The 24164-nt window shown below is 40.8% G+C and overlaps 1 protein-coding gene across 1 annotated transcript in view; it reads right to left on the minus strand.

Annotated features, from left to right (window-relative positions):
* sntg2 (syntrophin, gamma 2) overlaps positions 1–24164 on the minus strand; it is an 89332-nt gene that overhangs the window by 27130 nt on the left and 38038 nt on the right. Inside the window, exons 9-11 of the mRNA XM_030116478.1 lie at positions 18366–18490; positions 5866–5995; positions 846–884 (exon numbers count right to left, since the gene is read on the minus strand). Coding sequence (XP_029972338.1) covers positions 846–884; positions 5866–5995; positions 18366–18490 — 294 coding nt within the window. The remainder of the gene's footprint in view (positions 1–845; positions 885–5865; positions 5996–18365; positions 18491–24164) is intronic.

Raw genomic sequence — 24164 nt, forward strand, 5'->3', positions numbered from 1 at the left:
CGAGCATAGTTCAACTAGTTTGATTAAAATCTTTCATATAATATTTGAGGAGTTTTTGGATGAATTGCTACTTAAATCAATTTCATGGATTCTTTTTGACAAAAAAGGTCAATCCAACAAAGACGGCTCAAATCCATTGCACCTATGCAGCTTAGGATTCACAGGCATGTTTTGACACTCAACAGTCGTAACCTCTCGATTATATGAATGCCTTTGTTTTGCGGGCCAAACGGCCTTGAACTGTCAGGGCATATAGTCCAACAGACATCTGAAGGTCTTTCCTGGCACCAAGAAGTGAGCAGCAAATCCTTAAAGTCCAGGAAGTGAAGCCTTCGTGGGAACATGCGCATTAATTAACCTTTCCTGCCCTTCACACTGTTCCCGGTTCACAGCTTTCCCTTACTTACTCCACTTAGGACAGATCCGGGCCGCTGCAGACTGGGCACAAAACTGCAGTTTGAGAAATGCCCTGACCCAGGTTTAAGGCATGTATGAATGAGTAATACAGGTTACTGGAGTCTATCAATAATGTGAATTATATATAATGCAGGCTGAGAAAAATATCCCAGTTATCCATCTCATGAGTAGCCTCTAGTGTTTACCCAACGATGTCTAACCGCTGCACTCAGAGTCAACATTAATGAGGACTTTCCCAAGTGATTTGCAGTATATCATTAAACTCTAGCATTTCCAGTGCCAGCCTGGCTCCTTCCACTTCATTATGACGCTCCGCTGTCTGTAATGACTACAGGTGAGCTGTCAGGAGCGGCAGAACGGGGCTGGTGTGCTTGTAGCGGCGAGGTGTGTTACAGGTGGGGCGGCTACGTGCCGTGCTGTCCACATACCTGATCATCCGAGGAGCAGAATTTGTTGACCATCTTTATCTATGAGAAATAGAGACAAATAGTGAGATATATGATAAGTTAAAGCACTTTGGTGGCTGAACAGCTGTGTATTTATTTATTTTTTTTAAAAAAAGCACATCAACTGACCTTATCTACACAGTGGACTGAATATAATCAATTTTCATTGGCTTTTCATACGGCTGGTATAACTCTTAAACACCCAACAAGGTCGTAAACTACTGAAAGCATGAATTTGAAAGAAGCAATGAAGACATAATTCTGTATGACATAATGCACCCAATAATACTTGAGCAAGTTAATGAATTCTATAAAGTATATCATATAAATCTCAAGTCATAAAACCAGCCTATTGGACTGTGACAAACAGCATCTCAACTGCCAGAGAAAGGCCCGTCTATCTAATATTAACATATTAGTTCATTGGTTTAGAGCTCGAATTTGAAGCACTTTGAGTTAAATATGATGCGGTTTATTTTGATATGATGCAACACAAATCTGACCAGTTCTTTTATGAGACCACAAGAACACCTGGAGCAAATCTAAATAAAGCCTTTCAATAATTTGGAAAGATATTGCCCTTAAAATGTCAGTAAGCCCTGAACACGATGCCTGAAGTCCTTCAATGTAATGAAGAATGGTGAATCACGAGGAAAGTCCACAAGACAACAGTTCAAAACTTTTTATACTCGCGGCAATGCAAATCTGCCACGATAAATGATTCACAGTTATTCGTGCCACCTCATTCCCCTGAATGAATGAAAGATTCATCATTCCGGGGTGATCTTGTTTTCCTCTTTTCGAAACAAAAACTTATGGATGGATTTTATTTCCTGAAGTGGAAATACAGAGGCGTTGTTTTAATATTTCACCACCACATGTACCATGATAAGAAAGTTATAGCTGAAAGAAAGTTTGTGCCCAAACAGTCGAGCATCTGCAGGACAGGATGAGAACAATGAGAAAACAATAGAACCATATATAAGAAGGAAAAACATGCAAACTATCAAGAAATCTGTCATTGTTCGGGTGAAATTTTGATTTTGGAAGACATACAGTAGCATATTTAGAAAAAAATTGGGGAGGGGGGGGTAAAATTGATTGATGTAATGATGGAAAAAGTGGAGCCAGCTTCATGAGAATTGAACTTTATTTCAAAAATGGATCATAAGCACCAAGCGAGCAGTGCTACTACCTCCTGTGCTCGGTGATCGTATTTCCAACTTGACAAAAACGACTTCTTTCAATTCCAAACACTCTTGTTGGATAAGTGTGCGATGTCCTTGAGACATAGGTGGACAACCTATGGGGTCGGTGTTTTATGTTCTGCCAGGCACTTGTAAAGTTCTTGTTTTGTTGACCTAATGCACTAATCTGAACCTGTGCATTGAATGCCTGTTTCGCCCTTGGGGCGGACAAGTTCTGCTTCACTGCTACTGAAAGCATTTTGTAGACCATCGCTGTTCATTGCAAAGTCACACAAGGAGCTGGCAATAAAATATAAAAATGAAGTTACATTCGGGACTTCAGAAATAAAGATTAATCTCCATTATGATCACAGCTGTTAAGAGTCCTCTTGGAAAACATATTCTCATTTAACCTATCATGTCCAGAGTTAACCTCAACACATAATTACAACGTGCGGTTGTCAAAAGTTTTGTTTCTGAACTTAGGAGCATTGCTGGCCTCCTCTGAGCAGCTGGATGTGAACATCAGATTTGGATCCTGTCGACCAAAAGGGGGCGTCATCTCAAACCAAGTTTTCTGACACTATCTTAGAAAACCTTTTTTCAAAAATGTCATGGCGATTCTTTCATTTTATAATTCCTTTCACGTGTCTACACTGTTTGTCTCAAGACAGACTGATGTCTGTGAAAGGTGGCACATTTTTTTTGGCTTTCTTTCAACCGTGTTGCCCTCTTTTGGCATCGGCCCTTTGAGTCCTGCTCGGCTTCGTGTTTGATGTGTGGTACAGACTGAAAACAGAGTGCCACATTGCTGTAGCTCAATCTGAAGCTTTTTTTCATGTTCCTCTCACTGTTTTTAACCTCCAGACACTCCTTTTCAATGAGTGTCTTCTGTGTTCCACATCCAGGAATCATCTCAACACTTTAAAGGTAGAAGTTTCTGAAAGCAGGGCAAACCTGTGGAATCAGGATGTCAGGATATTTTGTGATTACCTTGTTTACTTTTGGGTTGCTAATAACTAAATCTGTGACTGTCTGTCACAGTTGTCTTCTGCACCATGATGGGGAAAAAAATACATGCAAAGCTACTTTTGTGCAGATAAACCAACTTCCATTAATTAATTCGAGTTCTACATTTAGTGAAAGTTGAACGCAGCTGTCCTTCATTTCATATTTAGTTCTTGTAATCTAATTCATCATCAGATTGATGATGATCACTTTGTCTGGACTATATGCTCCGCTTGACCAAAACAAGTCAAAGTTTTCTGCACAATCCATTGCAATCGTCATTGCCATCATCATGACATCTTTATATCGCTAAAGACCAACCGAGCTGTGATAAATGCTCCCATGCGCTTTGCATTCATGATACGTATTTCGACAATCACACAGAATCCTACTGCAATGGATGCCCATCCGCTAGGTATGGGTATGAGCGGCTGAGGAGGCCAATTTGTGCGGAGAGAGCTTAGTTACAGTCATGACGGTTGAAGGGACAGAGACAAGCGAGTAAAACCCGGGCAAAGAAAAACCGGTGGCTAATCCGCAAGTCACATCAGGCACAACTTTGACAAGTCACAGGTGTGCTGCAGCAGAGTGATTTGCGGTCTGTCTGCTTCCACCTGGAGCAGCTTGGTGTTCCACTCCAAAGAGAGTGTGTCTGGAATTTATGGAAGATGCGCAGGAAAGATGGTGCCAGGCAGGGAGTTGCCACAAAGGGCATAATGAATCTGGTCATTTTCAGATTGTATTTCACTTCATTATTTCAACATCATTTCATAGCCGGAGGCCAAAAAGGCATAAGTCAGTAGCAGGGAGCCACAGAAATCAAGGGCAAGTCAACAAACTGCTCCACTGAAATGCTGATGGTGGAAACTATAAATGCATACAAGATAGAAAACTAAACAACACATCAACGTCATCCACCCGAGAGTCGGCATTTCTCACAAATCATGTTAATGCACGCTAGACAACATTATTCCATATCAGATGATGTGAAGCAGCATGTTCTGGTGTTCTAAGTCAGCACTTGATACAGGAGGGTGAAAACATGTTGGAAAAAAAAAACCCACTGAAAAAAGGGTTCAGACATGAAGTGAGAAGCCTGTTTTACACTGTGCGCCTCTCACTGGAAGGCCGTCGAGAAAAGCAGCAAAGCAATGCAGAACAGCCTCACAATTAAAGCACACCTGGCGTGTCAGCATATCACGCACAGCATGCTTCTCAACTACCGGCTTGTTCTCGCACGCACTCAAAACTCCGAATTATCAGACGTCAACAAGCCGCCCGGCTCTTTCTGTTTCGCTTTTCTGAAATCACATCAAACGGCGTCGAATAGCCCTGCACCACATCGTGAGCACGTGAGGGGCCCCAAGGGCGCCGCCGATTCTATTTAAAGGTTGTAGGTCATTAAAACAAAAGTTCCGCTCTCTCCCAAAGCGGGCACGCAATTACATCCTGATTGGCCATTTAGCAATCACACTTCACGTCCGTAATTAGGTGATGCAGGCATGAATTAATCACACTTTTTAAAAAAGGCAGCTGTGCAATCCACCAGCACGGGCATACAGTACACGTCTGCACGCTCACCAAAAAACGCTCGGCGTCACATCATCAGTGTGGTAATCAAAGTGAAATAGGAGGAAATGAGAGACAGAAGAGCACATGCCGAATGCCTACTTAGCACTCATTAATTAGGAATAAGAGAGGCTTTTTTGTCAGCGGAGGGTGAGAGGTGCCACTGTGAGTCAATAAGTGCTTGTCGAGAAGGCTCTTTTAAAGCTGTGTCAATGTGTGGGGAATAATACATACATTTGTGGGTGAAACAGAATCCCACATTTTAGCTTTCTTCATAGAAACTGTCAAAAATGGGCAACGGTGGCGTCCAATCGAGGTTCTGGAGGGCAAAGGTCCTATTTTTAACGGAATGCAATGACAAGCTCATAATCGGATCTTTAACAAAGCTTCATAATGATACATTGAGGATATCTCAATTTATTGAAGCATCCATAACATGCAGGACAGCAGCTCCAGGACTCAAGGAAGATTTTCCAACTTTCTTCATAAAAACATCAATATAAAAGTGTGTTAAAATGGAAGAAAGCAGAGATCTCAGTATGTTTTCATGTTATTCATCTCTGTCCAGCTGAAATTAACTCTGGTGCGGATGCTTTATTGGGGCAGTCCAATTCTATTTTCAAGACTCATTTGTGTTTCATGCAGCTCAGTACTCAGCATTGCTGTGGAAGATATATTGCAGGAAGATGCCCCAACAGCTGTTCAGTCTCTTCGTTTCCATCTATTGGTTCGATCTTACAAATTTCAATGAATGCAAAGCCAACCTGGATCTGTTTGCAAACTGTCGTGTAATTTTGCTCTGGTTCAGAGAACTACCCAACAACTGTGAACACTGCCAAATTAATTTTGACAGGAGGTTCATTTTTGTGGCACAGATGGCTGAGACAAAAGAAATCCAGCACTGGATTGTGGAAAATAAGACATTTTAGAGTTCAAGTGATAACTCTGTTTATATCTCTGATAAACACATCAATAATGAGGAACTAAGATTAGATACTTCTACCCTAAGCTAACATGTATTTTTATTCATCAAGACAGAATTACGTAAAGCGGCATGTAGTCTTTAATTCTTTTCCAGAGGGCTGACAACCGGCCACAGATTCTTGTAACGCACAACTCTGAGGAAACACTTCAAACCCTATAAGAGTTACCTCTCTATTTTTTCCCTTCGCCTTCTTTTCCAATAAAAACCTGCATGAAGATCCAACTACTGCTCGAGCATTGAGAGGTGGACTTACGTTCTCCTGTGTCAAGTCATTGATATTCGCAGATATTGCTTGGAGCCAGTCTGTGCTTTCTGCTGCAGTGCAAAACTGAAGAATATTGGTGCTGGCTCCATCCAAGGCAACCACTTCAAAACAGTTGGACCTGAAGGAGCACAGAGGTCAAAAATTAGAAACGGAGCTGAGCAGTCAATGATCTGCTGCCCAAAGGAAAGGTGGAGCAGTTTTATACTTCTGTCAAGTTAAGCAGTGAGGTTTCTATCAGCTGACAGCAGAGCGTCTTTCATGAGCGGCCCTCGACACCTCATTAGAAAACAATCTGTACAGTATAGGCTGGTGAGAAGTGCTCCGCAATCCCCAAAACGAAGCTGGTCATGCTCGGGTGCAAATGCTGAAACAAAACACCTCGACAAGAGCGAGAGAAAAAAACGGAGTCTGATAATGGAAGTGTGTTAATCAGTAATGCGAACAATTAGATGAGCACAACATTGCATTCAAAGAATAATACGAGTTGTGTTATTTTCTATATAGTGCAACTTCAAAGTGGGCAAAAACTTCAACTTTAGTTCTCAAACTTTGAACCCCAATGTTTGTGATACCTGAATTTGAAAATTTCTGTATCACATTAAATATAGCACAATTTGACACCGCCAAGCTGGATTTCACATTTCTATTTGATGCAGAATTAGCACAACCCCTCCAGTGCGCAATGAGTCAGACATTTAACACCATGAAACACAACCAAAGAATTTGATTATTTATTTATCTTTTTTTGAAAAGATTATGCCACAAATAAACATTCAACCTTAAGAAATGGGATAGAAGCTTTTTATTCAAGGTTTTCATCTGGATTTTGGGCTCATGTTTGTCTACAGTGGCGGGTAGTAAAAATCAAGTTACGTGGATTTTGAAGATGAAGTTTCTAACTTAGGCCCACATTTATGCCACAACATTTCAAGTGAAAAGATTTTTTGAATTCAAGAAATTTTCACATTTACTTGGCAACGTTTTTAAAAACTGTTTTCTCAGACACACTGAAAAGGAAGCAGTTAGCCCGTTGGGCCACTAGTGGCTGCTGCTGCTTGCCGTTATAGCAGAAATGCACAGAGTGATACAATTTTCAACAATGGCGAATACACAGATATTTATATGGACAGATGACTAAAATGGATTGTTATCACAGTTGACTTTCAACTTAAACTAATTCTCTACCAAGTCCCAACGAATCTGGTTTTCCCTACGGCGAGGTAATGAGCCAAAACATGAGTCCAAGCTATGCCAGAACTACATGAGGAAGCTTAATGGTAAGCTTTAAAACGATTTATCAGCACAGATTCCAGACTTCAACCCCATCGAGCTGATTTAGGATGAACTGGAGAGAAGAGCGAAAGAAATTCAACCTTCAAGTACCACATTTTAATGGGAACTTCTGCGACAGAGTTAAGACTTTCAGAAAAGAATATTTGACTTCCATTGCAGAATGAAAGCCGTGAGTCTGTTCAGCTGCTATATCTGCCAGACGTGCTACCTTGATGAAACAAAACTTTAGAATAGATTGAATGCAGAATTTTCTTCTTTTCTTTTCTATGCTTTGTTTTCAAAGCGGAATGAGACATTAAATTGAATAAATGTCAGTAAAAACCAACAATTGCAGTGTTCTTAAGCTTTAGGATACAATAACACCTGGTCTCGTTTCAATCAATTGAAGCCTCTAATATGTGAAGTGTCTTTTTAAAATGAGTAAAATATATTCATGATGATTTGAAAAGATGGACTCATGACATGATGCAACACGACTTTGTCCAAAATGGGAATATTTGTCTTTTTCTTTAAAATGTTATTTTTTTTAGAAAATGCATCACACTATGACACAATGTGGGAGTGAAGATTTGTGATTTATATAATACTGTGTTACAAACCTTAGGCAAATGAGGTGAGCAAGTGCAGAACACGAGGCCATGAAAGACACACGACCAAGTTGCAAACCCCAGCATTTGTGCCGAGAAAGTTTGGAAACTTCTTTGTTAATTGCATTCGGAAATTTTTGCAATCCAATAAGATAGGAGCTTAAGGGTTCACAAAAACTTCCGACTCCTCAAAACAGATGCCGAGCACTCTGAAAATTAAACTAATTAATTTGCAGCGGGGAGCATATTATGAGATAATAGCCGAAATGTTATCAGTTTACTTTGTTGGTAATGTCATTAAAAAGTGGCACAGAACCAGGACGTTAAGCCGCAGTTCAAAAGAACAACAAAGCTTTCAATGTATTCTTAGAGAGATGCTTCGTAGTCTGTTTAATAGCAAGAGACGTTCATGAAGCTTTCATTAACTCTTGAGTGTCTTATGACACAGTGATGCAGTGGACAGATCTTTCTCACCGGGAACTCTGCTCTTCATCCTCTGAACTAAAACATGCATTTTGTTTCCATTATCAACTAAGTATGTCTGAGTAGTAACAAGCCATGTGAAGGAATGAAGTTCAAGTAGAGCGTTTTGATCACAAAGATCAAACACTATGCTTGAAACAAAAAAAAAAAAAAAAATGCAGTGCTTCATGGGATGATGGATTCATCATGCTTCACGCTCGTGCTGCATTCAAAAATGTGAAGTAGATTTCACTGCAAGACGCAAGAATGGATTTGAGAAAACATGAAATCCTAAATTCAAACATGTTTTAGCAGCAGAATAATTTTAATTTTTGAATAGAGTTGTTTTTAGAAAAAGGAAATCCATAATGGACTCGCTGGAGAGGATGTCAACGGTGTTTTTTCCATCTTGATCTGCAAAACAGAAATCTCGCAGCACTGGAGAGTTATTGCAGGAGTAACATGTATGTGTCGTCTTGAATGCTCCACTTTGGAAAACCTGGTCAAAAATCAATTCCATGGCTTTTCAAAGAAACAAATATTATGCTGCTGAATGAAGCCTGTCAACTCTGGTTCACTTTACCCAATTACTGAAAGTATTACAAAATCGATAAACCAAGGACAGAAAAAAATACAATGTTTTATTTTGAAAGGAAGGCATGCGTCAAAGTAAGATGCTTAATCTGTGTGAAGTTACTCCTTGTTCTTGCTTCAGGGGTATTAAGGCACACAACATCCTCATCTCCCACTGATGGCAAATGAAAGAAACCTTGAAAACAACAAGAAAAAGAAGTAGTAAATGCTTGCCACTTGAAGCATGTCATCTCAACTTTGGACGTTACGAAACAGATTCTCCTTTGAGTCCATTCATTTGTTCATTCTGCTTCATCCCCATGAGTCCAACCAGGACAGGACACCAGTCCATCACAGAGCGAACAGACACAAATAAACACCACCACACACAACCAGAGGAAATTCAAAGTCACAAGATAACCTAATATGCAAATTTTTGGACTGTGGAGTAAAATCATTCCAAACTCGAGTCAGGTGCACCTTTTGTTTTTCTTTGCTATAAAGCTCAAAAAAAGGAAAATGAAAAAATTTAAATAAAAGGAAAAAGTGGTTTCAATTCGGGAGGTTAAGTTATATAATCATGCATAAAAAAAAGAGAACCCAAGAGATGGAACCATCCATAAATAAGACAGCAAAATGAAACATATTCCCACAATGCACTTCACACTGCAAAAACTACCCATCAAGACCCATTTACAAGAAGAATTGGGAATTTTAACAGTTATTGCATGTTTGCCCTCACTTCTGGAATCGGTCATCTCCCTGCAAGAGAGCGCTGGGGTTAAGTGCACTGCGTCACAAACACAATTAAGTTTCTGTGTTGATGGGGTGTTGATGGGGTCATCTGCGAGGGATCACACTCATCAGCCCAATGTGATTCTTTGGGACATTTAATTTCGGCACATTCGCACGCCGTTGACACTTATAGCCTCGCAGACAGCTGTCAAGAAAACCCACTAAAAATGGAAGCGGCTGCGTGTGACGTCTAAGAGGGCTCCCAGTCATCCGAGAGGGGAACGTACAAGATTAGTATGAAAATTTTAAAGGCTGCAGCAGCGCGATGTTGTGGAGGTGTACGTGAGCTGAAGGCCGATAAACATTCAGGAACAAAAGCACAGCATGAGGAGGGAAATCTTCCAAGACGACTACTCAGACCAAACAGCTTTTCTTCGCCAGCAGCTCCTCGAGGTTGGATGTTACAAAGTCAGCATTCCTAACAAATCCTCTGGTGAGCATGACTTTCACACTGTATCTGCAGCGGGCTTGTTAAAATCTTATGTTCCGCTGCCTGTGTACTGACCCAGTGACTCTCCAGGGGTGATCCGTCTGGACGAAAATGTCCCTTTTTTTAGATTTAACAAGGGCGCAAATTCATTTCTGTGTCCGTGCGCTCAACCTAAATTAGCACCTACAGAGATGTGTGCAGCTATGAAGGAACACTAACGGACGGTCACATTTCCTTTGTCCTTCAGACCAGCGGCGCCCACATTGGGGAAGCGTTGCAGAGAGAAACCAAGCGATTATTGCAATGACATCACCTGCACAAAAACCATCCGGCGTATCGCTCAGATCCCTCCTAATGAATGTAAAACCTCTGAGGCTGTCTGGCGACGGGACCAACGCCCAAAAGGATGACAGTGCAAAGAGTGAGGGAGTTCTAAATACAGAGATTAATCACAGAGACATCACAGCTGGGAACCATCGTCAGGAGGAGCAGTCAAAGCACCTTAAAGAGCGCGGGACAGAAATCCTCAGCCGGAGACCGGATTTAAAAAGGAGCGTGATTCTCTCATATGTCTGCGCCGTTCCCCGTGGAACAAATTATTGTGCCTCGCCTGCTGACTAGGCAGTAATAAATCTACCACGACAGAGCGTGGACGTATCACTCCGTCAACACGCGGGATAACGCACGAAGAGTATACGGAGGGAAATGTTTTTTAGTCTCCGGCGATCCAGCTATTAGTTTCAGTATCGCGCGAGCGGCACTGAGAGGGGAGAAATGTGCCGCGGCTGCTGATTAGTGAGGCAGAGAAAACTGGTAACCTTTGGGGCATTTCGTTTTCAGCATAATGAATGAGAGAAATGTGTTTGCTTTTGATTCTTCCTGCCGAGAAACGCGCAGCTGCGGAGTTCAACTTTGAATTCGTGACAGTGATCGAAAACGGAAAGCGAAAAAAGAAAAAAGAAAAAAACTCAGAGTGAGCCGTGAAAAGTGTGGCATCACATCATGTAGTTTAATAAAAGGTACAATTCATTTCATGAAGTGCATTTCTCACTGTACAGTTAAAGCATCCAGAGCATTCTGAGGCCTAATCACTGATTAGAGAAATGAAGAAGCTGTTAACCTTTACAAATCAGTTTTACCAAGCTTGACGAAAATTGATTGATGAAAAAAAAAATCTTTTTGATTGAATAAGAGGCAGCATGCTGCCGTTAGCGCTCTGCCTTCACAAGTAAAAGACCTTGGTCTGTTTCCAGGGATGTGCTCCCTGTACATGCACTGGTTTCTTGCATGTTGGAGTAATGAACCATTAACCTCCGATAGTCAGGTGACATGTCTGAGGTTTACCCCGCTCTTCTCTCCAGAGTCAGCGGGGACTGTCGTGACCCTTAGTTCTATGATTTTCATCTACATAGATGATGGATGAATCCGTTCACAGATCACAAGGCTCTCAAAATTTCTATAATTAAAGTATTTCAAAGTTGAAATGTCGCAGTGTGGCCTGAAGAAGCATAATTAAAAACGGAATGATTGCAATGTATGCTATCAGACATTTCCCAGAGAGAAACTCCAGAAAAATAATTCCTCCAGCCTTCCAAAAAAATAAATAAATAAAAAAATAAAATGCAAATTTCATTTGCAGATGTAATTTACAACTTCACCATACTTTAATTTTGCCGAAAGTGAAGTGATTGATTTTTTTTTTTCCTAAGGAACCTTTTTTGGGTAAAATTGAAAAGAGCCTTTTGTGAATAAAGTGCAAATGAATAACATTTGACGTACTTCCACGCCTGCGCCACCTCCCATGGACGTTCACAGGGAAGCGTCCCACTTTCTCTGAGTAAACATAAGCAGAGAGCATGAATGGGTCATCTTCCTCGCACTGGGGCTTTGTGCTCTCGTATAAACCACAGTTGATCTGCGGCTCGTCAGCCTTATTGATTTGCATGAGGGAGGTAATGAGCTGCGTCTAAAGCGGCTTCTGTGTGTGACGTCTTTTTTCGGGGATTTGAAGTGCTCTGCAGACGCTTGAACTGCAGCCAAGCATTGACCACTCCACCTTTAACAGCTGCTTATTCTGTGGCCACCTTAGAAGAGAGTGTTAGTGGTTCAATACACAGTTTTCCCAGGGACTTGTGTCCTTAGAGCAATGAGTTCAGTCTCTGTAAACGTGACACAGTTGCTGACGTATTGTTTGAGATGGAAAAACAAGGAGGCGAGGACTTTCCGAAGGGTTGCGCACAAATGACTGGTGTCAAGTTTAACTGGGAAGACAACAAACACTTGGACCCTGGAGCTGACGTAATGCCCTGTAACCACTGCTTGGTCCGCTTTGTCAACAACCTCACTGCTTCAGGCGCAGAAGTACAAACTGGATGGTTGGAGGCATTTACAGAAAGTGCCTAAAAGCATGAACTCTCGATAAAATGGTTCTTTTCAAGGGACGGTTCAGTGGAATGAGACGATGCTTACAAGAGTAGCCTGAATTCCTTAGGGTTTCAGAGTTCGTGCCTGAAAGAGGAATGTCAGGCATACTCTGTCAAACACTGAGGCTGGTGTCAGGCGAGGGTGTACAGTAGGAGTGTAAAGTCTGGGCCTACAACATCAGGAGATGTTGCCGTGAACCTTCCAGCAGGACAAAACTGCACATCTTCACATCTGTGACTCCACTCGTCTCGCTCCTTCAGTGTGAAATCTACTTTTCAGCAAAAGCTTCCTCTGTGAGTGAAGCATACCTGATGTTACAAAGACGAGGCGGCGCCGGGAAGACGAGACAAAGGGCGCTTCGGCTTCACAGTGCAGCAAGAACATCGACTGTGCTGTGACAAATTATTCTTTCCTCTACATCAACTTAGCCATACTGGATGTAAAGCGAATAGTGCAAAATTATCAAACTTCCTTTGCATAAATTGGATGCATTAAGTGTTCAGCGCCATAGGAAAATGGCTTGTTCAAAGTATACTATGATATTATTTAGATGGTTGACAGATTATGTAACAGTGACCAATAAACAGACACCAGTTGCTCTTCTTGTCTACTTTTGTCCCATTTCTGAATAGCTGCGCAAGAACACTATGCTGAAATATTAATAGCACTCCCATCAAATAGATATAAATACAGTAGTGATTATAATACTTAATGCAAATAACGACGAGCTTTTAGATAAGAAAGTCATCCAGCAGCACGCAGCAGGGTGTCCAAGGCCTTGTTAATTTGCAAGTTTCTTCACTCTGAAATGTATCTGTTCTGACAGCTTAAACAAAAGGCTGAGAATACCTCACTGTCAGACTGAAGAGCATCTCTGACACCTCAGTGTTGCTGAAAAAAAAAATGAAGGGGAAGAAAAGAAAAAGGGCCTGCTCTCTGTCAGCTCTCCATGTGACCTTGTTCTCAGACTACTTTTATTTCTTAAAACACAAGTGAATATAAATCCAGTAATCAAGCAAATAACTGAAGGAAAACTGTGATATTGTACAACAATATAATCCAAAACAGTCAATGACAATGGTCATTTTGAGCCTGTATCAATAATATCTGTCAAATGATGACGTATACTAGACAGTAAGACCGCCAGATGTTGTAGGACAACTAATGGAAAGCATTTAACCGAATTAGACAAAAATCAGAGTCAATTCATTTAAATAGCTGTATCAGTTTATCTAAAAAAACTGAAAGAGCAGTGGGTTTTTACTAGTCAGCTAAAGCAGTTTCCAGTTGGTATGTTTGCAGTTTGCAATTGCAAGTAGTTTTCAGAGTTGAGAAATTGATGCTGTAATAAATTGGCCTCCTTGAAGTTAAAACTCCAAATGGAGATTTTCTCATGTTCAGGGAATATCGTCTCAGAAAACAGAACCTCTGCACAGGAATTCACTTCTTCAGAGGAGACACCTTCAAACCAGGCAAGTATGCAAGTATGCTGAGAACAACATAAAGAAACTAAGTTATTTTATCCAACAAGACAGAACTGGAACCATTTGTTTGGAGGAAGAATCAAACTGTAGTGGGAATACTAAGCTGTGTGGACAAATCTAGAACTGGGAATCTTGTAACGTTTGGGAAATTCAAGACCAAAAAATTATGTATTATGATTTTGAAACTAAACCTCAATTATTCAGCAGCCAAACTGAGTTAACGGTATGACAGTGACTGGAATCATACGTTGCGACTGGTGAACTGTTTCCAGAAGACCAAAGGGAGCCGCAGTAAGTGGGCTGCACAAAGTCCTGGAATAAATCCCACTGAACGTATGCAGGATGACCTGAAAATCAAGGTTCATGCCAGAGGGCTGTAAAATCTCAGGAGTTCAGATAAAAATGTGCTGGGATTACTCAGGAGATGTGTGTGATCCGGCTGAAGGCTGTCATCCTGCTAATAGACACACAACTGACTAGTGTCGAGGGGGGATGTTAATTCTGACCCCGATAGTTTGCGTTATTCCATATCTACAGTTTAATGAATGATCAAAGTGTCAAGAAAAGTCCATCTGTTTGACACATTTGGAAAGAAAAAAATAACAGGTGCTAATAATTGAATCCTCATCTTTGCTGTTATTAAGTATGAAACTCAGTTTTGCATTTTTATCTGCAGCACAGCAGGGAAGCTGCCTTGACCCAGTGTGGAAAAAAAAAAGCATTTGGCAAATCGTTCACACTCAGCTTTTGCTGAACTATGGATTGAAGACCACCTTTGACCTGAGAGAGCCTTCAAGTAACACAGTGATGCATTTCTATATGTCTTCTATCAGTGGCAGCTGCCTTGTGTGTGAAACTGGATGATGCCCAAAGCAGTGTCCAATAAACCACTTTAATAAACATTTTTAATTAACTGTGCTGAGCAGGCCTCCATCATTTATTTATCTTTAAGTACCTGCTTTTTTTTTTTTTTTTTTTTGGCACACTGCTGCCCGATACACACCGAAGAGGCAGAGATTTGCATTCAAACTGAAGCATGGGTGTCGGCAACGATAAGGAGAACCGAGTACGGCGAGTTATTTTCTACTTGAATAAAAAGTAAAAAGGAGATTGAGGTTTCATTAAGCTTCCTTTTTATTAAAAACAAAAAAATAATAACAAAATACAAAAAACAAGATATTTACAGCATCCGAGTAAGCACTTAACCTCAGAGTGCTGAACTAACTTATTATTTGCATATTTCAACCCTGCTTCGCAGCTGCTGCAGTTCTGGACTCATTGCAGCCTGATTTCTGCTTTTATACACACTGACCTCTCGTGAATATTGAATGTCAAACTGTGGTTTTAGACTTAGTGTTACAAACACCAGTGATTTCAACTGTTTATCAGCTTCGCCATGTAGGACCAGTTTAAAGAGGTTTCGAGTTAGGCTATAATGTCAAATGCTGCGCTGGACGGTATGTACCTAATGAGCAACGTGATTCACATTTGCAGACCCCAGCATTTACAAATCAGGAGGCAGAGCAGAAAAAAAACGATGACTATAACAGAATGGTTGGATCTATAATGCAAAAGTTTCCTGAAAATTTTATTTCAGTAAAGTCTGTTTGTATATATTCAGGTCAGGGTGTCGGGACACTGCTCCCCCTCGATAAGTCCCTGTTAGTTTCCTGAAAAACAACCAAGCACTGAACCCATCGACCATCCCTCCAAATGATTCTACCACATCATCATTTAGGCCTTATTTACATGACAACGTTTCAAGTGAAAATACAACATTTTTGTATTTCAGAAAAGTTTCACATTTACATATGAAAGTTTTGAGAAGGAAGGTCATTTACATGGAAACGGCATAAACACTGAAAACTAAGCATACCAGTCTGCAAGTTGGCACTGTTAGTTGCTTTTGCAATGAAACCACACACACATGCATGCAGACAACAATATGACTAAAAACCTTCAAACCAGTATTTTTGCATTGAGGATCTAGAATAGTGAATATCCAATTGAAAAATAAATCTCCGGATAGCTGTAGAAGCGTTTTAAAAACAAGGACTTGACCCTTCCATTCTCTGGTGAGCAACCTCATGTTTTGCTAAAACCCAATGATGAACCAGATGACTGTGGTAACAATGTACAGGCTCCGCTTGACGAAAGCAAAGCTGACAGTAGTAATAAGCAGAAAACACTGAATTATGTACGTCTGCTTGGCTCACCTGGGAGATTAAAAAAAGAACGTGCTCGACTTCTGCCTACGTTTATGAAGCAGAAAACTATTCTACAACTTCAGTATGCTCACATGCATCCAGCAATAAGGTTTTAGCTTCTAAATCTCTATTTTAAAAAAAGACATTGGAACTGCTGTGGAGTCATCATCATCAAACCTGTACATCAGGTCTTCCAATACTGGTCCTTTTAGGCCATGGCCTGACATGTTTTGGAAGTTTACCTGCTACAAAACACTTGATTGTACCATGAGGACACATTCATTAGGTCCAAGGAGACTGGGAATGGACAACATTGCCCAGAAAAATAACCAAAATTTTTCATTCTGCAGGGAACCAAAGCAGAAAGAGAACATTTCCCAGAAGAACTTTATCGAAGGGCTGATTTAATAATTTTGTCTCGTACGTTTGCAAGCCACAGACTGATGAAAGGAACGGCCTGAATGACATTCTGTATGGTACAACAGAAAGCCCACAGTATTCTGACTGGAATGAAGGAAATGATTAAAGCACCTTTAACAGAGTGTTCATCATTGTGGCAGCAAAAGCAAGTGCTTCAGCCTCACAGATCTGTAATCTGGATAGTGTTTCAATAAAGACTTTGAATGATGTCTCAGTTTAGATCCGAGGGGAGAAACATCAATAAATGTGGTTGGAAAACGAAATCAACATCACACACTTAATAACCGACAGGCTCTATACATCACATTCTACACATCCCCTTAATGTAATATGTAAGGAAAATCTGAAGCTCATCTGATCCTCGGGGGACAGAAAACATCAATGCAGTACATGATCAGACTGCCGGTATCGCAGCACTTATAAGCCTAATCATAAATACGACGGCACATTCGAGTACCGTGTAGACCTGGGAGTACGACTCAGAAAGGTGACCTGGCAGCTCGGCTGTTCTGTGGGGGATTTTTCTTCTGGCATATTTTGGGTCCGCTTAGAGGGAAGGGTGACTGCTAATCAATATTAAGTTATTCTGAGTGATGTTTCTCTGAGGATTAAACCATTCTAATCAGGTGGGAGCGGCCTCATCCAGAATGGAAAGATGTTCATGCAGTCCTGCTGGATTCAGCTCAGGAACCATCGTTTTTAACAATCAGCAGCTTGTTGTCCTGCTTAAGGAGTGAAGAGCTTCACCTCCGGCCTAATTCGTGTACTTTTAGACATTTCAGTATATCCAGAAAGGGCTCATTTGCATTTTTGGAGATGATATCAAACTTCACACAGGTTTGGCTGCGAATATAACTGACAATGTACATGAAACAGATACATTTGAAATCTTCTCATGAGTCAGTTATTATTCAACAAATGTTGAAACAAGTATGACATTTAGAAAATTCCTTCAAGTGGTACATGGAGGAGAGAGATTTTATTTTTGGTAATGGAGTGGAATTTACATTACTACATAAGATTAAAAATAAAAAATATATATAAACTCACATTCATAATTAAAAAAAAAATATTCCTGTACTGAATTAAAAAAAATGGTTGTGGTCTCGCCTGTTGTATTTGAGAGAAAATAGGTGATTCATCTCGTTAAGATAAATTTATGCTGCATGCTGCTGCGTGTGGCAATATGACAAATAATCCTCATATCAGGAGTAAACATGTCACGATTGAACTCCAGTGCTAATCTGGTCACTAACATTTTGACTACTTGGCCAATCCGAAATATTTTAACACTTCTTTTAAACAGTATATTTGTTTTTTTATTTCCACAGTGCACTGCTGATGTGGGAAATAGTGAACTTCCACCTCTGTCATCTAAGCCATAAACAAGTAAATATCTTTTGAAAAGTATGCGAATGATTTCTTCAGTTGTCTTTACAAGAGCTAAAAGAATGCAATGGAAAGGTCAATACGTCACCAGCCTATACATGTAACCTTCATCAACGCAAAATGTCAAAAAGGTGTTTTTCCGTATTGAGAAACGGCGTCTGAAAAATCCTCTGGAGAAAAACAGCAGTGGAATCAAAGCATCTGCAAAAATCAAACACATTTACAAGTTGGACCAGTGTTCTCGCAGTCACACTTTAAGCCACAGCCTCGTGGCTGCTGTGACCTTTTAAGCCGTTTATGCCCGTGCATAGATATTGGCATTAACATCCTCCTGGCTAAATGAAAAGTGCTTGCTAAGCCAACAACTGTGCTCAGTGAACTGTGCACCTTGGAGGTGAATTATATCATGCTGGATTACCCTTACCTTAATTTATCTGTGCCAGCTTTGTATCGGGAGACTCTGGCCATCAACAAGGGCAGGCAGACGGCATCCAACCAGCGCTTCTCATACTTTGGTTCATTAGCTGAGGGCGAAGGGGGTGATGGGGCCTGCGTGGAATACATGAACAATGCAATGAGCTTCCCGTTCCTGGATGCAACACTCATACTATTAACATGCGAAAAGAGTCCCTCTCTCCGGCTGGCTGACTTTGTCAACTCGAAGGTAAGATCACAACAACTCAAGCCAACATAGATGAGTTCTAACTCTCGAGATAAGCCTGGAGGCTCTCTGCAGACTTGGATCAGCTGAGCTTATACACTCCAGCCAGTCTGTTACATATAACATGAACCTTTATTTTTTTTTCTCGTGCATCTAATTATCTCATTTAAAAGAGCACAAACAGCTTTAAAATCTCAACAAAAGCACTTTAGTTCACTTAAATAGACATTCACTTTGTGTAGTTAATGGGACAGAATGACTGAATTCCCATCAGGAAGGTAGGAAGACTTCTATTAAATATGAGAAAAAGAGTGATCAGGGTCAACAGATGCTTGGAATGCTTAGAACTTAAATAGACAATTATTATGGTCTTTATGGATAGCTGTTTTTAATAGTACCCCAGGTATGAAGATCTTAATTGCAAATCATTATTATAAATGATAATTATTACAATATTCTTTATACACAGAGCAGGAGTTTGATAGCTGGCCTATCAATTAGCAGCATACAGAACGGTTGTAGAGTCTTTGCTGGCTGGTGTCAAAACAAACTGAGGCCTTCTGTTCCGTATTTGCTGCTTCATCCAGTGGGATTTTTCTTCTTACCAAACTTTGGATTAATTTTTAGCAGCAGTAGATGTTCAAAATTAATCAGTTTTTCTTGGTTACTTGTACAACAGCAGTGTGGTGCTACTGTTGCCTGGCTGGGCCGAGCTTGAAAACAAATACCTGACCTCAGGGTAGCATATCTCAACAAATAAAGCCCCAGAGAAGAAATAAAACCGAGTCCTGAACAGAGTAAATTTCATGTTATTATTCATCACGCTGTAACAATTACTGTGTGCTTTGTTTTACTGCAGCCGAGTGACTCATTTCAATCCAGTAGCAGTAATAAACATGTTGAAAACCAATATATTTAGTTGTTTTTAACTTTTGAGATCACTTCACATGACATTCCCCACCGAGTCAATGACCTGCTCTCAATAAAATAAAGATAGACTGAGGATTATCATGTTAAACAGAAGCGTTTATATGATTGATTTTAAATCTGTGATTTCTGCGTTGGTACTGATGCTTGTCCAGTTTGATTTTTTTCCCATTGTAACTGCGTGCTTTGATTTTAATTTGTGTGTTTCGTCCATCATATCAGTAATAATATCAATACGTAGGGAAGTTACGCTTGAAGAAAACTGGCAGCAAAGTTAATACTTTCCAGGCTAGAGGGGATCCAAATGAGTCTTTAAACCTTGATTCAGTGATGATAAAAATTGCACACAATTTGATTCTTCTTGGAAAAGAAAAACATTTGAGCGAACTGTCTAATGAAGCCATTTTTTGTGTAAGCTGCAGTTTCCTGACCTGCCAGAGCCAGTGAGACTGAGGCTGTGTTTCTCTTACCACTGTCCCTCGTGAAGGGAAACCAGATTATTTTATTTATGGTATTTACCTCATTTATGTGGACTCATTCAGTGTGACAATCTGTCAATAATGGCTACACTACTTTCCTCCTGCTCCTCTGTTCTCTCCAAGTCCCACTTTAAGTGCACTCAAAGTGTAATAAAAGCCAACAAAAATAATCTGTAATTGGACAGATGATAACCCAGACCAAAATATCTGCACAGTTTTAGCATAGCAAATCTGTCGGCAGTGGAAGACGGGGGGAAAAAAAAGAAAAAAAGACAAGGATCTGCTGCTTTTGAAGCCGTGGCTCAGTTAGTAAAATGGGTTTTCTAAACCAAGCTCTTGTGGTACAATGCCCATCCAGCACAGACGTGTCTGACAAGACATTGAACCCATCGTTACTCTTAAATATGTGCGAGCTCTTTGCAGACAGCCGTCTCTATTGATGTGTGAATTTGCGCTTCAATGCGACTGATTATGTGAAATGCACTGAGATTGCTGTGCTATACTATATAAGTAAAGATCACTTGCATACGCTCGCTATTTCAACAAACTTTGCCGCCGCTCTTGGTATCAAAGTCAGAAATACAGCAAAAAAACCACCTGATTCGAACCTGTTTCGAAAGCATCCGGAAAGCGTTTGAACATCTAACGACTCCCCCTGTGAGCCGCACACTCTGCATCGAAAAGCATTCTTCTCAAGGTCCTGAAGCACAATGTGTTGACAAAAGCTTTGAGAGCTGTAAGTGCTCCACATTGAAATGCAAATCATGCCAGACTTAATAAAGTACAGATGCATTACACATTATCTAACCAGCTACGAGCTTAGGGATGATCACAAGTGAAGCTGAGTGAACATCAAACAGAGAATCACTTCTGCAGCTGCAGATTATCCATCAGTACAAAATCCCCAAAACTCCCTGGAATAATCTGATGGAAACCTCTGTCATTATGCACATCGAAAATGTGAGAAAACGTGTTTTCGTGCCACACGAACCGAGGCAACCGGCTTCTAGAGCATTAAAATAGCCTCTGGGTGGATGGTAGTCAGGAACGAACAGCAGAGGAAAACTGCCAACCTTGGCAAAACGAGTCGCAAGTCATCGTTATGCCACAATGTCAGCGTGCAGACTCCTGAAAGCAATTACTCCATTTCTAAAGAAATTACTTTCTTTTTGCTCCAATTATGTCAGCCTGGAACAAAATTATTTTACTTAACACTCAAGTGGAGTGCTGCAGAGAGTAGGTGAGGTGGCAGGAAACGGGAAACTATCGAGCTGTCAGAGTGGATTACACTGACAAAGCACCTGCTTCCACTGTGGAGCCCAGGAAACGGGGAGGAAAGCCACCGTGCTGCTCCTGACACCAGGCAGCCACTGCTTCACGGATACCCATGTTTCAGGAGATGGCGCGAACTGAGAATAATTGTTTGAAATGCAGCTGAAGACAAAAGCTTCAAAGTTCAGTCAATTCCAATTCCCCGCACGAGAGTGTGTTTCTAAATTGCGTGAGCGCTCAGGCAGTCCTCGGGCGCGGCTTCGCTCTCAGCTAAATTCTGATGTCGCTGTGCAAAACGCTGCACACTGGATTATGGATTCCAATGTGGGGCACAAATCAGGAAACTTATTACAGAACCTCCCGAGGCAGACATGGAGGTCTGTGTTCACGACGATTTCACTGCAATCAATCAAAATGCTTCGCAAAAGTTAAAGACTTAAAGTTATAAATGTCCACTTTACCGTAGTGGCGGAGTATAGATCAAGTCAATTAACAAGGCATATGGGGGTGGAAGTGGAGATAAGTAGCAATTCGATTGCCTGGTCGAACTCAGTGCAATCTGTCCTCTGTGAGCCGTTGTGTTTGTAGCTAAATGTGTGTTCATCTATCACATAAACTGTATGTTTTGGCAAAGAGGAAGCAAGAGAATTCTTCAGATATTTACAGTCAATAATGAGAATCCTTATAGATGAAAAGAAAATGCTGATTTGGTTTTGAAGAAAACCAAAAATATACTGTGAATTGTGTGAAACTGTGTAGTAATTTGAATCTGAATTCATAAGTTCACATTTGCACCAAAAAGCAAAATACTGCATTTACAAAAGTGAAACAAAACATGGGATAAAAATTACTTTTAACCTTTGGCCGTTAAACTCTAATCATTGTGTCTCTGAATGAAGGAAATAGCAGGGAGCCATATTGGAAAAGATTCTCTCAAGGCAGTCCAGAGATACTACACCGACACAAAAGGAATGAACAGACAATCCAAAAGTAGCGAGTCTTTCATCAACAGCTGGCGAAGAAAATAAAAAAGTATCTTTCTGAAAGCACTAGACTGTATGTCAAGGGATCTTGAAGGTTAGTGACATTTATCTGAGTAAAGCAAATAACTGAACAGAAACCTGAGCCTGTATGACTCAGACGATTCACCTGAGCAGAAACGGTTCACTGACCAAATAACCCAATCACAGAATTTGACTAACTGCACGCAACCTCTCCACCGGCCTCCTCCACTTTTTCCAAAAGTCAAACTACAGAGTGCAGTCTCAGAAACTCAGAGCCAATAAGTGATAAGAACATAAAAAAAAAAAAAAAAAAAAACAAACAAGATCCACTGTGAAGAAAAACTACAATTTTCTCAAACCGCTTCAGTCATATCATACTCTCATTTACTGTCTGAAAAGCACTAACTACTTTTGAACGGTCTCCAGAATGAGCTTGGACATCCCCGAGGAAACGGAGCCGTTTAATGTACGAGCATCAGGCCATATCAACTTCAAAAAAAAGGCAATGTCTTTTCTGTCAAGAGGGGGTCTGACACGCTGCACCCCTCTGTGCCCCTGGTGGCTGCGCTGCATTCAGCCTTATTGGGTCTGCTGTCAGTGAAGAAATTGCTCTCCGTTATTCTCTCCGTCTCTCCCTGAGCGTTAATGAAAACAGCGAGAGCGGAGGGGAGTCTTCCCTCACGTCTGAGGAACTTGCGTCGGGAAACATTTCTCCTTGCCGACGCTTCAGATCGTGCATGGGCTAAAATATTACATTTTATGGTCACATTTGGCTTTCAGAAAGAACAACTTAGACCTGAGAATGCAGATTGCATTGCTCATTAAATGCTATCAAAATGCCTCAGCCTGCTTTGCTCTTTGGTGGCGGTCATCAAGCCCGGTCCTGGCGCTTGGCCTGCAGCAGGACTTGGGAAGGTGAGCTGAAAAGAGCTGGCACGCCACAGGTCTGGCATTCAGCTCCAGCACAATATCTTCCAAACACATTTCGGTCTCTAAAAGCCTCCAAGTCCCCTTGTTAGCCAGAAAGTGAACACTTCAACTATGGGGAGGATTGTTTTAAATCACAGAGTAGTCACCGCAAACTACTGTGTACTCAACATCACTCTGTCTATGTTTTACAAATGCAGCTAGAAATTCTCCCGACGGCTATATTTTAACAGAACTTCTCATAAATAAAACATTGAGGTGCTGGAAAATCATAGTAGCATAAATTCAAAGTATGAACCAGGGAGTGTAAAATAAAGGATTAAAAACTAAACTAGCGTTCATGTGGTCCACTCAATAATTCAGTCCACTAGTGTCTTTCCAAAAAGGGGACCAATTTTAAATAAACACTGAAAACCTCCCTAACTGGACTAGGCAGGTCTAAAGTGGGATCCAGACTGAAGCGCAGGGATTCCAGGCCACAGCGGGGTATATCTGATGTGGTTGTACCGGTGGCATGCCGTCCCCCTGTGACTGAGTGTGATTACTCCGGTTTGCTCCAGCAGCTCAAGGACATGCTCGGTAATTGGTTATATGATGATTTTTTTTCCTTAAAGGAAGCAAATTGATTTTTGTCATTCTGTAGCCTTCCTTAACAGAAGGTCCATCAGTCTTAATCTCAGCCGCATAAAGGGCGCCCAACTCCAACTCCAATATTTGAATCAATGAATAGACTCCTGAATTTAATTGTGCTTTATGATATTCCTTACCTACTCCTCCTTAAACCTTCCAAGAAAACAGCTTTGGCTTCTTATGATGCAAATTCTACTTTTCCAACGTAACATAAATTCCTCTTGACTGTTATTGTATGAAATATGCAGAAGCTGTGTAGGTCATCTAAAGTCACATCAAAACTCAGCAGACCTCAGATTAAATTCCATCTATCCGGTGCAGAA

This window comes from Salarias fasciatus, chromosome 19 (assembly GCF_902148845.1).
Source record: "Salarias fasciatus chromosome 19, fSalaFa1.1, whole genome shotgun sequence".
Classification (NCBI taxonomy): domain Eukaryota; kingdom Metazoa; phylum Chordata; class Actinopteri; order Blenniiformes; family Blenniidae; genus Salarias; species Salarias fasciatus.